This window comes from Notolepis coatsorum, assembly GCF_963971535.1.
Source record: "Notolepis coatsorum genome assembly, chromosome: 6".
In the NCBI taxonomy this organism is placed as follows: Eukaryota; Metazoa; Chordata; class Actinopteri; order Aulopiformes; family Paralepididae; genus Notolepis; species Notolepis coatsorum.
In genome coordinates, this window is record NC_140170.1 from 75,786,145 (window position 1) to 75,801,915 (window position 15,771).

Sequence of the window (15,771 nt, forward strand, 5' to 3'; positions counted from 1 at the left end):
AATTGACAATTGAGAGTGGCAAAATAAACATTTATTTATATGAAAATGTTTGAAATGATTACTTTAAGTAACCCTAATTTCTTTGCGGGATCTTCAGAGGTTTTGGAGCAAACTCCCAAACTCTGAGGGCTACACCCATGCGTGTGTGAGTGCATGTTTGCGGGTGGGAGGTAGTACAGTATAGTGGTTGATATAGTATAGCTTTACGCCTGGAGTCATGTTTTCCATCTGTTGGTGGGGGTCGCCTGCAAAAGCATTTAACAGTCGGACAGGAAAGAGGCTCTGGAGCAGGCTGTCAGAGCGCTGTGTTTAATGACTCTCTGCCGCACTATGCTAACAAACGCCATCCATTTCTCTCCCGACCTATGGATCACATGAGAACTCTTATGTACAGTAATGGCAATAGACTAGCTAAGATGAGGTTCAGCCATAGACCCCCCCCCCCTCTCTCTCTCTCGACACACCACAAATCGCCTCCGTCAAGTCCTTTGTGCAAGTTGCCATAAGGCTCCACAACCGTGGCCACTGACTGACTGACTTAGCTAACGGCTGGAGAACTAACGGCCAGAGAACTGTTAGACCTGTCTGACTCTTAACTACTGAACCCGGCACATGCTCTGGCGCACCTTGCACAATAACTCACACATCACTCATTCATTTATTATCACCTTAGATCTTATCTGTATACATGCATTTTATATTTACTAATACTCTGCTTTATCTGTTTATTTATAACAGGCTAGATAATAGACAGACTCAGTATGGAGTATTGCCCATTGTACAGAGTAGGCTTAAGTTAGCTATATATATTTGGACATGGGGATAGAATCTGTATATTATACCAGGGAGGGGGCTGTACATAAGAGAACATTGTGTTATTATTATCAATACAGTATATGTCTCACCTGTCCGGCTGACCAGACTCTTATCTTTAGTTTTATTTATGACCTTTTATTCTCTTTTTTTTTCTTCACTTTTTCTCCTCCTGTTTTTCTCTGTTTTTCTCCCATCCCAATTTAGTTGTTATGCCAATTCCCCCCTCCCCTTCCTGGTCGTTGCTCGCATGTGCTCCCCACTGGTCGGTCTAGGGAGCCCTGAAGTCTATCAGTTGCTTCCTCCGAGACATAGGAGACAGCCAGCAGCATCTTTTCACCTGCCAGCGTGGACTCTCATTGGCGAGGTGTAACGTGTGGGAGGTCACACTACCCTCGCCATCTCCCTCCCTCGCTGTGCAGGCGCCCTGACCGACCTGTAGGAGTCGCTGTTTACAACGACCGGAATACCACCCCACCAGCTTCCCTCCCGCTGACTCTGCCAATTGAGCCAGTATGACGGCCGGCCAAGCCGGAGGCAACGCTGACAGCCGGATTCGATTCCAGTGTCTCTCGCGTTGGTGACGAGCACTTAGTCCGCTGCGCCACCCAGCCGCCTATGACCTTTTATTCTTTTTATTACCCTGCTTGCCCTCCACTGTGCTGCTTTAACTCCTGAATTTCCCCAAGGGGATTCATAAAGATACATATTATCTTATTAACTCATTCACTGCCAACGACGAGTATACTCGTTATTGGGCGCCAATCGTTGAATGCCAACAACGAGTATACTCGTTATTTGATTGTTATTTCTTTTATTCGATATTTCTATTAATTACAGGCACACGGACTCTGGGTTAACATGGGGAATCATCATGAGAATGTAAAAGTGCAATACCGGCTGTATCACGCTAGACGGCGTTATCGAGCACCCTTTATGCCCTTGTATCTTTCTCTGTGGGACGCCCACATCTCCGGTTTCATGTTTCCTTGTCGGGGGCGAGGGCAGCCGTTCTGCCGGTTCCATCGAAGCACGTCAAATATCTCCGATCCATATGTTGTGGTGAATTATGCCGTCGACCAAATGGACATTGGATATACCAAATGGCGATCAAACAATTGTAATATTATTTTTGGAATACTCCCGATCACAGGTAAGGACGATTTTACGTCAATTTTAGCTTGATCCTGCAATGCTTTCATACCGATCGGGCTGATAACTGTTTTTAGTGTTCAATGCGAATGCCGTTACTGACAATCAAATAATCAGAAACTACCCCCCCCCCCCCCCCTTTCATACATTCATGATGGAACTCAGCGCAAAATGAAGCAACGAAAAAGTGTTGAGTCGCCTGTTTTTATAAAAAAAAAAGAAGAACAAAAGCCTTGAGTGAATATCATGTACTTACAACTAACTAATTAGTAGGAAATTCTCATTTAGCTGCATGGCCGCTGGGTCTGTGGTCAATAAAATGTGGGGAACAAAAGCGCGAGTGAAGTCCTGCTGTTCCCAAAACGTATAATGACAGGTTTAACTGTCATGCAATCATCTCAACAACAGCCTCTATCAGCCTCCGCCGGGTTCAAGTTCCACTCGTAAAAACCTCCATCACATTATTGAAGCTTCCAGGATTCAGAGTAGACAGACTTTCCAGACCCACAATATTATCACCAAGTTACTGGGAAAACAACAACAGCAGCAACTAGGAAACGCTGACCTGGCCTCTGTCCAAAAATAGAACATGACTATTAGATGAAACAGGAGAGCGCACGCAGGGGGTCGGTGAGTGGGCGGTTGCTGTGGGGATATCCACTAACTCACCCTATAACGTGGAGGAAGCACAGGAATCCCCTTTTTAGAAGTGAAAGGGGAAAAGTGCAAAACGGAACTAGTGACGCTGCCGAGCCTCTGCGAGGGGGGCTGGAGGTCGAGCGTCCAATAAACTTCAAACAAGCCACGGACCCTCCTCAGCACCCCTCGAAGAAGCACATGGTTAAACTTCACTCTCATGTCATAGGTCCTTTACGACCATATGCCACGTTATGTACGTTCGGTAGCCGCGTGTTTTGATGTTTGTGAGCCCGGCGTGACGTCGGAAAGGTTCCCCCTCGGGACTCAATAAACTGCAATTGGAGCTCATTAAGAGTGAGAGTTTTAATGGCATTCCAGTGACACTCGAATGCGCTTAAGCGAACATGCCGACTCGAGGACGCGCACGCAGCGTAAGACGGGAGTCATTAGCGCCGCATGCTAGCTGCCATCAGGCCCGCTTTCACCTCCCCTGATACGTCTCCGGAGGCTTAACCGCCTGTAAAACACTGCTGCTACTTACTGTGATGTCACTCAGTGATATCCACCAGACCCTGACTACTGTATGTTTGAAAAGGAAACCAACGGTTGCCATGACGAGGAGGGACAGGGTTCAGGAATTTGGAAAAACTCCTCGATTGGGTAGAAGAAGAAAGAAAGATGCATTATATTTGTTGCAGTGTTGTAAGAGAGCTCCCATTTTCCTCTTTTTGATTGAATTGGTTCTTTTAGCTTGTTTTGCTTTCCTCTTCTTTAGCAACCTCGTACTATCTATAGTCTGTTTAATAAAAAGTGTTTTTGCTCACAGTAATTAACTGGTCCCTGACATTGCTGGATGTTATTTATCTGGAGATCTCGACTGCTCATGTGGTTGGAGTGGGACAGGCCAGCATTGAGCTGTGGGTCGCGGTGGCAGAGATGGTTAAGACCACCATATAGCGGCTGAGCGCGATCGGGATGTTGGTCCTGGGGGGTCTCGGGGTCCTGGGGTGGGGGGGCGGGTGTGGGGGAGGAAATGTCTTTTGTGGTGTCTGTGGTAATATGTTTTTATTTTTAGGTTCTGTATTTATTATTTTTGTGATTCCACTATCATTATTGTTATTGTTAGTGTTATTATTGTCCTGTGAAGTCATGTCTATTATTATTATTATTATTATTATTATTATTATTATTATTATTATTATTATTATTATTATTATTATTATTATTATTATTATTATTATTATTATTGTATTGTGTGGTGTCTTGTGTTGTTTTATATTTCATGTAAAAGAAAAAGGAAAAATAAAAAGATTTGATCATAAAAAAAATGGGTTTTTGCTCGACTCGAAGCAACACAATTCAATAAATAACACTGGATTTAATATAGTAAAAACACAATGTCATCTGTAATTCTGTTTGACAAACGAAATCCATTGGCTTACAGTGCATAACTTTACTGACTTGGCACTTTGAAGCGAGGAGGAGAGGAGGGCGGAGAGAGGAGAGGCGTGGCTCGGGGCTGCAATGCAAAGAAACCCTGCTCTGCCGACACGAGACCTGGCTGACGTTATGTAGCACATCTGTCTCTCCGTTTGAACAAGTCAGCCCAGCGCAAGGCATGCCGTTTTTCATCTTCAGGATAGACTTTGTTCGTTTTTTTAATACTCCTATAGAACCTTATTAAGATCATGTTGTTATAGAAGCCTGTAGTTTAATACAACCACACACACAAGGAACTGGTCTATGTTTTATAGACTGAACCCAAAGAAGACCCTGGAGCACACAATTAACAATTCACTTAAATACTTTATTAATACGCCATTTGCACCTTATTGATAAAGTATTTAATAAGTGAGCCGTGTGCTCCAGTAACTTAAGTTACTTGAGTTCAGTCTTTAAGATGTGGCCCATAGACCTCTTCATGTTATATTGTCCTATTTACTAATCGGACAATGACAACATGGAAACATCTAAAATGTGTTTTTTAAAGTCTCACTCGCTCCGATGCGCACTGAGCAGACGGGACACAACGTGCAGTGGATTAAAATCAAATTGCCCACCAATTAGTCCTGCTACTTGAGCTTTGAACAAACACGACGGGTGAAAACAAGAACCTGAAATCCCTGTGATTATTATAAAGAGAGATGTTCTGTAGCTTAAGTATCGGAACATCAACACCAGTGCGCTTTCAGAAAAGCCACATATATATCTGATACCTCCATACAAGCGTCCTGTGATCACATGCGATATTATGCGAAGGCAAAGTTTCCCATGAGATACCATGGAAAATGTACGAATGTGAAAGGGAGCGTGCCTATGTTCCCACAGCCCTATGTTCCCACATTTCCTTTTTTCATAAATTTGTATCTGATCTTATCCCCCTTTCTCTTAATTTGGTACCCAATTACACCCAACCTATTATCCAATTGTCCTCTGGTAGTAGAGGGTTCGCCCGGGAACATAGGGCTGTGGGACCATAGGGCCTAATTTTTGGAAGTATCTTAGACATGTGGGAACATAGGGCTGTGGGAACATAGGGCTGACCCCGAGATACCATGGATAATGTAGGAATGTGAAATCACGTCAGTACACGCCCGCATGTCGATAAACGCATTAAAAAGGCAAACCAGGCTCCAGTGGTCTAACCTGGAAGGCGTTGTTGGCGAAGCCCAGGCCCAGCTGCCTGCAGACCACCATGGCCTCTATCGTCCCCCAGCTCTCGCTGCACACGGTGCCCCACACCAGTGAACCGTTCCTCTCCCCCAACACCTCCACGCGACCCTCGAAGGGGTTGCGGCCGCCGGCCAGACGTAGCTGGAGAGAGAGGGAGAGAAAGAGAGAGTAGTTACAGCGATGACATTAAAGATCCCCCTCCACTCAAAAACATGTTTTTCTTTTTTTGAGTAACTCCTCTTGGAGGCATGACTTTGATTATGCAGATGTTTATTTGTGCAGAACTTGTCAACAGAGCTTTCACATTCTTCCCCCTGGAGAGGGAGAGCCTCTCTGTACTTCTCCCTGACATCTGAGTTAAATATGTGATGTCGTTAAAAGGTCAAACCTATCATGGTCCGATATGTGGAGACTGAGTACTGTAGGCATGAAATAATATAAGCTTCTGATTCAGAATCAATGGTGCTTCCATTTTCCTGTTTCATAAATCCTTGCATTCTTAATGAGGGCAAAGGTGTCGAGATGCTGCTAAGCCATTTTCAGCAGCATATTGAACAATTTGGTGGAAAACCATATTCATACAAATTGTTATTAACCCTTTCACTGCCACACTACCAAAACGGTTAACCCTTTCACTGCCACACGACAGTCGGTTGTGTGATAGTAAAGGGTTAACCTTCTGTCGTGTGGCAGTGAAAGGGTTAAATATAGAAAATGATTTGAAGGGTTTAAAACACATTGGGAGGGTGTGACCCAACGTTCAAGGGGTCAAACTGGCACAGGTATGGGTACTACACTAAAAGGAGAGTTGGTTGTACTCACTCTATTGTGGAAGCCCATAGCAGGAATGTTACACCTGACCGCTGCGTCCTCCTCGTGGCTGCAGCCCAGAGACTCGCGGTTGAAGTGGCACTCTGTCAGGGACTTCTCAAAGCCAGAGCACTCCACCTCGTTCATGTGGACCGGCCCCATTCCTGCAACGGGAACAAACCGGACAACACTTTTTTAGTTTTCGCTCATCTGGTTGTGAAGGTATAGAGCGACATCAGGGCTCAGAGCTACGTTTTTTTTTTTTTAAAGATATTTACTGGCATTTTTGCTTTATTGGATAGGACAGTTATTGATGGGAAATCGGGGGTAGAGAGAAGGGGGGATGACATGCAACAAAGGTCCTAGGCCAGATTTGAACCTAGGACGTTGCCATTACATGGTCTGCGTCTAATCATGGTGAGGACAAATGAGAAAAACAAAGTAAAATATGGAGTCATATTGTATTGGGACTGAATACGATTTTCCCCCGCGCCCCTCATATTTTTCCAGACTTTCCGGGAAAATACCTAACTTTTCAAGACCTGGAAATTATTAAATACATTTTCCATGCTTTTCTCATCTTTCCAGACCTGCATAGGAACCCTGCTAAATGATATCTCCTCACCATAAAGAGGTGGTCATTACCAGTAGCCTACAGAATGTGCCAGAACGTATAGCTGAAAATGGCCTGCTCCCCCTAAAATATCTCAGCACTTTTGTCAATTTGCTTAGAAGAACTAAGATTTTTTTTCTCAGGGAAACTCAAATCATAATTGCCGTGATTAAGTAAACTAAATCAAAACAGCATAGTCATAAGACAGAGTAGATAAAATATAAGGCTATCCCAGTTGAAAATGTATGTTTATAACTTACAATTTAATTTAAAGATTAGATCAGCCGATAACTGCAACTGTAGCCCTGCTGTATGACCACCGAGTAGGGCTGCACACTGGACTGTGTGATATCATTCCATCCTCTTGATCTATCGCACAATGCAAAGTCTAAGAATGACTGATACCTTGCCGTGGTGCGGGGGCTTTTGCTGCTCTAATGAACTAGTTATCATGCCTGTGGGAGATCTCCTGGTAGGGTCACCCATGCCGGACAAGTCGAGGAGGAGAAGCCAGGCGAAAATCAGTTCTCTGTCTCCTCCAAGGAGGCTATGTTTTAACCCACTGTAAAATCATTTCTCTATCTCCACCAAGGAGGATATGTTTTAACCTGTAATAAAATCTGTTAATAAAGGGATATTTGACTATATGTTAATCTGCATGACAATTAAAGACTTCTTCTTCTTAGATAAGTACTATTTCTCACTTGAGGTGTAGTTTGACCAACTGTGATCGACTTCTCAGAATGTTTAGAATCTTTCCTCCAGCAAGGTAGCAGGCAACCATGGTAACCACTACCCAAATATTTATTGTAATGGCAAAGATACACAGCACACTCACAACAAATTGACCGGCTTTGCTTCTATTTTCTAAAGGTAATACATCTGTAAACAAACATCAAATGCCAAAACAAACACCTATCTTTGTCTGTTTTTATTGAAATCTGCACAGCAGTAGTTTGTTTATACTTCAGAAGTATGATATTTATGGTAAATGGTAAATAGCTGCTTTTTTATAAAGCGCTTTACAATTTGTTACTCACATTTTTACACATTCACACCGACGGCGGAGGCAACCATGCAAGGTGCCAATCTGCTCATCGGGAGCAATTAGGGTTAAGTGTCTTGCTCAAGGACACATCGACACGCTGCCCGGGAGGAGTGGGAATCGAACCGGGAACCTCCGGATTGCCAGACGACTGCTCTACCTCCTGAGCCACTGTCGCCCCCACCTTTTTAGACTAGGTCGCCAAAATCTCTCACCCTCCCTCCCTCCCTCCCTCCCTCCCTCTCGCTGCCTTTAAACCTGAGACAGCTGCCTGTTTTTTTTATTAATAGATTTGTTTTGACTGTTCAAATTTTTTTCTTCCTTTTTCTTTTCAGTGTCCTTATTCGTGTTTAAGTTGTTTTTTAATCATTATTAAAATATTGTAAAAATAAAAACATGAAGTCATGATTGCTCCCTCCCTGCTGATACTGCTCTCGTGAGACTGTGGCAGGAATGTCTGGCAATGTTACCACTAAAGCAACAGAGTTTAACACACACTGGCAGTTGATGGAGAAGACACTTGGCAGAAACAACAGGGTTCCCCCGGCCATGAGTCGCAGTCAATATTTTAATATTTAAAAAGATTTATTAGAAAGAGACAGACATTTTGTGCGCTTCAACCTCCACTCGTGAAAATATACATGGAGCTCTCTGATTGGGTCAAGTTTGACATTGGCTTAAATTCACTGATTACTGTGGCATTCTATAGTCAATTGAACCTTGTGTGCTACACTTGATAAAATATTGGCAAATAGTCTAATTCCACCAATGTTTTATTGATCTCTGAGATTTTCAACCTGAATAAAAGCCTGTTCATTGAACCAGCAACTTTTGTGTCAGTCATTAAAGGTTATAGGTCCTAGAGGCAAAACTTTTAGGTAATGTATGTCCAGATACACATCTGGACCACGTTTCACGTCTCTAGGACCAGCGGGGCTGCCTATAGCCCAGAAAAGCCACACATTCTTGTGCACAATTTTTAAAAGATTGATTGTCAAATGAGTTTTGTAAAATGGCAAAGAATTACAGTCGAGCCTCATAAGCCTTGAGAGGCAAAAACTCAGGAACAGCTTCTTTCCCTCAGCTGTCATCTCCCTGAACACTGTGCCACGATGACAACCCCCCCCCCCCCCTCCACACCATATAAACTTTGAACTCTGACTCCATTGCCTACACCCTGGGCTCTACATAATAATAATAATAATGGATTGGATTTATATAGCGCTCTTCTCTGACTGACTGTTGCTCTGACTCAGAGCGCTTCACAGAGTCCATTATTCGTTCATACACAGTCATACCGGTGGTGGTAAGCTACAATTGCAGCCAGAGCTGCCCTGAGGCAGACTCACGGAAGCGTGGCGAATAATCAACGCCTACGGCCCCTCCGACCACCACCAACATTCATTCACATGCATACACATTCATACGAGGCAAGTAGGTTAAGTAATAATAATAATAATAATAATTTAGGACCTGCTCCGAGGTCACCATTTGGCACACATGCGAACCATGCATACAATGCGTATCTGCGATTAACCCATCCCGTCGTCCTTCCCCCCCAAGGGCAGCCGGGAGCAGACAGGCGCCACGTGAGCCGCGCCAGGGGACCAATCCAAGTGCTCCTGTCCGTCTTCGTCAAGGACGCCACAGCGTTAGCGATCTTGTTGTTGTGCATGTTTTTCCATTGGGTTTATCTTATCGGGGGGGAAACCCTTGCGAGCACGGGGAGAACATGCAAACTCCACACAGAAAGGCCTGGGAGATACCCCACCTGGGTAACTGGCATCATGGAAACCTGGTCCCCAAGCGGGATTCGAACCCTGGACCTTCTTGCTGTGAGGCGACAGTGTTAACCACTAGTCTTGCCCAAGGACACAACGGCAATGGGATGGACATGGGCTTGAGCGGGATTCGAACCACCAACCCTTCGATCATTGGACGCCCCGCTCTACCCCTGAGCCACGCCGCCCCACATACTGTACGACTCTGAACTCTGTTGCCAATACTCATTGTAAAGCTGTGAAGGAAGGGTGCGCTGCATTTACGACACAAGACGAAATGAGAGCAACGCGGCACAATAATCGTTTTATCTCGATTATCTTGCTTTCATGATCGTGGGAATACTTGAAATTGAAACTGGATTAATCGCCCAGCCCTACTGTCTGATTCCACCAAATGAAGGAGTAACGTTATTTTCTCAGTGCCTCTTTCACATCCCTGGGAAGTTGAACCCTTTTCTTTCGGCTAACAATACATTTTATTGGATGTTTGGTTGTCGCGAATGACCTCTGAAAACAAACGCACTTCGTCGTTCCAAGTCTATGGTCAGTGTGGGGAGTCTGGGACGGCACAAGTCGAAGCGAAGGCTGGTCGAATCCTGAACATTTCTTTTTCATACTGAAATAACCCGTCTGCAGTCTCCAACAACGCATTCCTCCTCTGGATCCGATAAAAGGTCTCTTTCTTCTCTTGGCGGATTGTCTTGATTCTCTGGGAAGAGAGTGACGGCCGGCATTCCCATGAACACTCTGGTCCAAGGGTGCAAAGATTACCGTGTGCTATTCTATACCCCCCTCTCCCCCTCCCAAAGTCTCTTTCCTGTTTGATGTGAGGGCGTCCAGTATCCCGCTGAGCCTCTCTATGCTGACTGTGGTCTAGACTGATTTAACTCATCGCATAGCAGGTGTCTTTTCATAGGAGGTTCCATACAAGGCCTCGGCCGGGGGTTGTGATAAGGTGGATATTTGCAGTCGGTCTCAGCCACCTACTGTTACATTTTCACGTGAACAATCAGGCAGTGGTTGTCAACGTGAGGCCCGCGGGCTCCTTGGGGGACGTCCAGAGGGTCCAGAGAGAACTGGGGAACAGTCTAATTTCACTCACTAATTAGTCGTCCGAAGACTACTTGATAGGAGTGACTAATTAGCAGAGCTAATGATGCTAATGATGGAGCATCACCGTCGATTGTGTGATAGTAAAGGGCTAACCTTCTGTATTGTCACTATTGAAGATATAATGCTTGTTTGCAAAGTTTGCTGGAGCCACTTCATCCAGAAGGGCACACCCCGGTCAGAGAGCGGACGCAGACACAGAGAACAGTCCTTTCGTATTTATTAAGGATTCTGTTGTTGAGCGATATGCTTCCATCCAGGTCGTAGGGCTGGATGGAGCAATCAAAGATTGAGTGAGTGGTATTTTAGTTCATGAATGCACTCTCTCACTGGGAAAGCAGACAGCAATGGAACACATGGGCGGCAAGATGGCCGCTGTATTTAAACCCATTAGGACCCCTGGGCTGTCCAGAGAGATGCCAGACTATAAATAATAGGACCCCTGGGCCATCAAAGAAGTGCCTGACTGGAAATAACAATACACAGCATAACAAATAATGGGGAATTTACAACAGTCACAGTGAAAGGGTTAACCGGCTGTCGTGTGGCAGTGAACAGGGTTTACTACAGTGTTATGGAAGCACAGCCTAATGTGAATACATGGGGGGGGGTTCTTTCTCTCTACTGGGTCTCAGTCAGGCACCAGAAAGGTCATTCAGTCATGGTTCATTATTCCAGTGTGGCTCAGTGGTTAGAGAGCACGGCTCTAACGCTGCCAAGGTTATACTGTTTATCTATGCTTTGTTTTCACAAGCAGAATGACCCATTCATCAACTGCCCTTCATGTTGAAGCTCAGTACTGTATTTAGAATCTGATAATGTTTCATACTGGTCCTTGGAGCAGGTTGGTAAACACATACACAGGGCTTAGGTGTCTTTGCTCAGGGGTACTTCAGCAGTAATGGCACTGTCTGTATTGGGTTAGGGGTTCCATTCCCACCGGGGCCCGTACTAAATAAATAGTACTCCATAGGTGTAGATTTAGGGGGTGGGGGGGTTGAAGGGGATATGTCCCCTTAATATTGAGAAGAGGTACAAGAAGAGGTCCCCCTCAAAAAATATAGCTAATATGAAAGACACCCCCCTCCCGAAAATACTATAATAATAGTAATATCTCACAATACTCATATACTCCTGTAAGAGTAGCCTAATCTTTAAAGATGTGATTTCTTGTGATTTTGACAAGATTTGTTGTTGATATGTAGCCTACATGATTCTGAAAAAAATACAAATAAAAAAAACATGTGTGATATGTTTTTGAATGTGCAGAAACAATACAGGAGAATAAATATTTAAAAGCAATACAGAATGCCTGGGAGCCTTATAAAGACATTTCCACCATGAATCGGTGCAGAAAAGTATCCCCCGGAACCTTTGTTGTGTGTTTGGTGACAGATCAGAAGGTACCTTTTCCCAGCCGGCCGCCGGTCAGAGCCTCCTTGGCGCTGCCGAAGCCCAGCTCGCGACACACCACGGTGGCGGCGCGGATGTTCCAGTTGTCGTCGCAGACCGTCCCCCACTCTCCGTTCCTCAACACCTCCACTCGCCCCTCCCCGATCATGGCCCCGCCTCTCAGGCGCACCAGCGGTTGCTATGGGAACACACACACACACACACACCCACAAAAACAATACAGTTAGTGGAAAACGCTCTGGAAGTTGTGTGTTAACAGCTGTCTCTGTGTCAGATGTGTAGCTCTCGTCCAGTTTATGGTTACCAGCTGTTTGGCCTCAGGCCGTCTCATTAACGGCCCGGAAATACTGAACATCCAGTGCTGTTGGACCGAGGCCAAGAGTTGGTTAAAGGTCAATGTGTTAAATATGAACACCCCTGAACCTGAATGAAGAACAGAAGTATTGGGATCTTGTTGTAGATCCCTGTGCCATGGACCATGCTTGACTTGACTCTATAAAAACTTGGCTTTACACTAAAGGAAGTTCAGAGCTGAAATTAATAAGCCTAATTTGTACAGTCTCAGATATCTCTGAATGAGCGGTTCCATAAGCATCACAACCAGCTGTGGAGTGTCCAACCTTTAATTGTCCAGACATATTTCCACTATCTGTAATACTCAGCTCAGAACTGTCACTGGCAATTGTCAGGAATTCTGTATATTCCTTTCCTCAAGGTTCCTCTGCCTCTAGAGGAGAATTCACATTGTAAAAAATAATAAGTTGCCTTAACTTATTTGTCCAAGTATCCTGTCTCTATTGGCTTTTATTTTTATTTTATTTTTTACAAAATAAAGAGCGTCATAAAGTTGCCATTTCAGATTCACTCTCCAATTTAGTTGACTCAATAAACCCAGGTTTCTTCAAAAAATAAGTTATGGCAACGCATGACCGAGGCTCACTGGAATCGACTCCACAGTGCAAGTAGAGTGAGCCTCAGTCAGCTTGTAGACAGAAGCTCGACCCCATTGACTTTGCATTGGTTTAAGGCTAACTATCCAGAGCTAGTGTGAGGAACAGCATGGATCAAGAAATGGGGCTAGGGTTCCAAAAATCAGAACTATCCGTTTAACCCTTTCACTACCACACTACAGAAGGTTAACCTTTCACTACCACACTACAGACAGTTAACTGTAGTATGGTAGTGAAAGGTTAACCTTCTGTAGTGTGATAGTGAAAGCGTTAACCCTTTGTAGTGTGGTAGTGAAAGGGTTAAAGTTGATATGCTAGCTACAGTATAAACCGGTGGCTGAATACCGGTAAGTAAGCTAATGCTTATGGTTTATTCCCTCTACTTTCTCAGGCCAACTCTGAGCCAGAAAGTGGCAGATGCGTAACTGGACCACCTCACAGCTGGGTTTTAATCTTACTGTTGGACCAGGGTGACCTTAGCGGTAAGAAAACTAGACCATGAGCTAGACTCTCAAGTATTTGGGAACTAAGACATTGTCCATTTGTTCACGATGGAACTAAACCTCTTCCGGTCTCGTACTCTTGACTTCTTGTATTAAAAGCAGTCTGGAGACGATGGGGTTTCAATTACAACAGATTTCTTTTCAGTGAATCATGATTAAAGAGTCTGGTCGTGCATTTGAGAAAGAGCCTTAATCTCATCGGCCGGCATGGTTAATGTAAAGAGTGACATAGACCCAAAACTGCTGATTCTCACATGACATCCTCTCAAATATTTCAGATAACATTTTGTTAATATGTGCTTCTTATGATCAAAATAGACAACAGAATTGTGTATCACAACATCTCAATATCACGATTTCATCCTAACTGAAAGATGATAAATTATTGAATTATCACTGAATTGAATTATATTAGCTGATTTTTAATTGTTTATTCTTATTCATTGTGCCTATATGTATGAAATATCTGATAAACTGATAAATGTATATATATCTGATAAATGTTGTTTTGTAAGCTTGTCGTCACTGTAAAAGAGGGTAACCTCAGTGTCTTATGAGTTTAAATAAAGTTTTCAAATTAAATCACCCAGCCCAATCATTCTGCCATGAAGCTCTCTCTCACAAGTATGTAGCATCACCCCTTACCTCCACTCTGTAGGCCTTCCTGAATCCAGCGCTGACGGTGGGAGCGAAGGCTCGTCCGGGGATACAGCTGACCACCACGGGCATGCCCTCGTCACAGGTCATGTTGCCCTTGAGCTCTATCTCTCGGCCCAACTTGCAGTCGGAGAGGTCGGCCTCGTTGCCGGTGCAGTTGACGGAGAAGCCCCAGTAGTTCTTCTTACGGCGCTTGGACAGCAGCCTGCGGCGGGAAGAGGTACAGGTGATGGTTATACCAACGTCTCTCTCAAGAGGAGTCCGCTCACTCCGTCGCCATCTTGATAATGGCAACTAACAAGGCTAACAAGACCTGACCCCCTTCTACACATTTTGTCATCCGGTGGTTTCTGCCACAAAGTCCTTAGTGAGTGTGAGGATTGGTGCATTCCCCGCCACACGCTTCTTGGGGTGCTGTGATGATTGGTCCGTTGCCTAACGCACACTTCTAGGTCAAGTATCAATTACCATCACGCACCTGATGTGTGTTCTAATCAGCACCCCAGAGGGCTTTATATACCTGGACCTTCTTTCTATCGATGTTGGGTCGTTCTGGAATACAACTGCATTTGCCTGCTTTTTCCCCGTTGCTGTTCCTGGTCTACTTTCTCTCCAGGACCTTTCTGTGGAGAACCGCTGTTGAGAACCTTGTTCCCCGTTTGGAGCTGCGCCTCGTTTTCCCGCTTTTACGCGTTGCGCTTGGGTGAGTGGAACCAAACCCCTCTGGATTATTCTGATTGTGTGTTTTAGAAGAGACACTGAAGATTTCGTTACCCCTCTGGATTATTCTGATTGTGTGTTTTAGAAGAGACACTGAAGATTTCGTTACCCCTCTGGATTATTCTGATTGTGTGTTTTAGAAGAGACACTGAAGATTTCGTTTTGTTTGCACTGACTCAGCTAATTGTGTGTTGTGGGGAACACTGAAGACTGTCACTGTCAATTGGTTCTGGACACAGCTAAGGGAGGAGGGAACCACACTGCCTCTGTGTTTCGTTGGACTGTTTCTGATACCTCTCTCTCTCTTTCCGTTTTCCACCTTGAGTGGAGGCTGGGAGTATCTGCAGAGCCGCTACAACGTCACATGCCATTTCCCCACCGCTATCACCAGGAGGATTCTGCAGAGCCGCAGATGACTCTGCCGAAGGCAGTCTCCCTGTTTGTTTGATAATTGTACTTTACCCTTTTTTTGACTCTGTAAATAAATATGCCCTAGTATTTGGCTAACTCTGAACTACCTGTCTGTGCCGTTGCGTTTGAGGTCGGTTACAAACCATAACAGTGAGTGTGGCAACCACTCACCACAGAGATAGTTATTCATTTTAAACATCTTTAAAACTCACATTTCCCCTCGAAATTAAGTAGATTATAATTTTACTCGACATGAAATAACTAGTGCTGTCAGGCGATTAAAAAAATGTATCTAATTAATTACAGAATTTGTAATTAATTAATCTAATGAATCGCATTTTAATCGCATAACCATTTTAGGTCTGATATTCTATATTCTATAATCATATTTCAAATTGCATGTCCGGATGGCAGAATTCAGTACTGTATCTACAAAACCTTCTGTTTAATCATCTTCCCTTTATTCATTTGCTTAGATTTT

The 15,771-nt window shown here is 44.3% G+C and overlaps 1 protein-coding gene across 1 annotated transcript in view; it reads right to left on the reverse strand.

The window, feature by feature from the left end:
• The window catches only part of loxl2a (lysyl oxidase-like 2a), a 94,307-nt gene that overhangs the window by 18,607 nt on the left and 59,929 nt on the right, over nucleotides 1-15,771 (reverse strand). The window contains exons 5-8 of the mRNA XM_084316246.1: nucleotides 14,148-14,364; nucleotides 12,044-12,227; nucleotides 6,100-6,251; nucleotides 5,251-5,418 (exon numbers count right to left, since the gene is read on the reverse strand). Coding sequence (XP_084172372.1) covers nucleotides 5,251-5,418; nucleotides 6,100-6,251; nucleotides 12,044-12,227; nucleotides 14,148-14,364 — 721 coding nt within the window. The remainder of the gene's footprint in view (nucleotides 1-5,250; nucleotides 5,419-6,099; nucleotides 6,252-12,043; nucleotides 12,228-14,147; nucleotides 14,365-15,771) is intronic.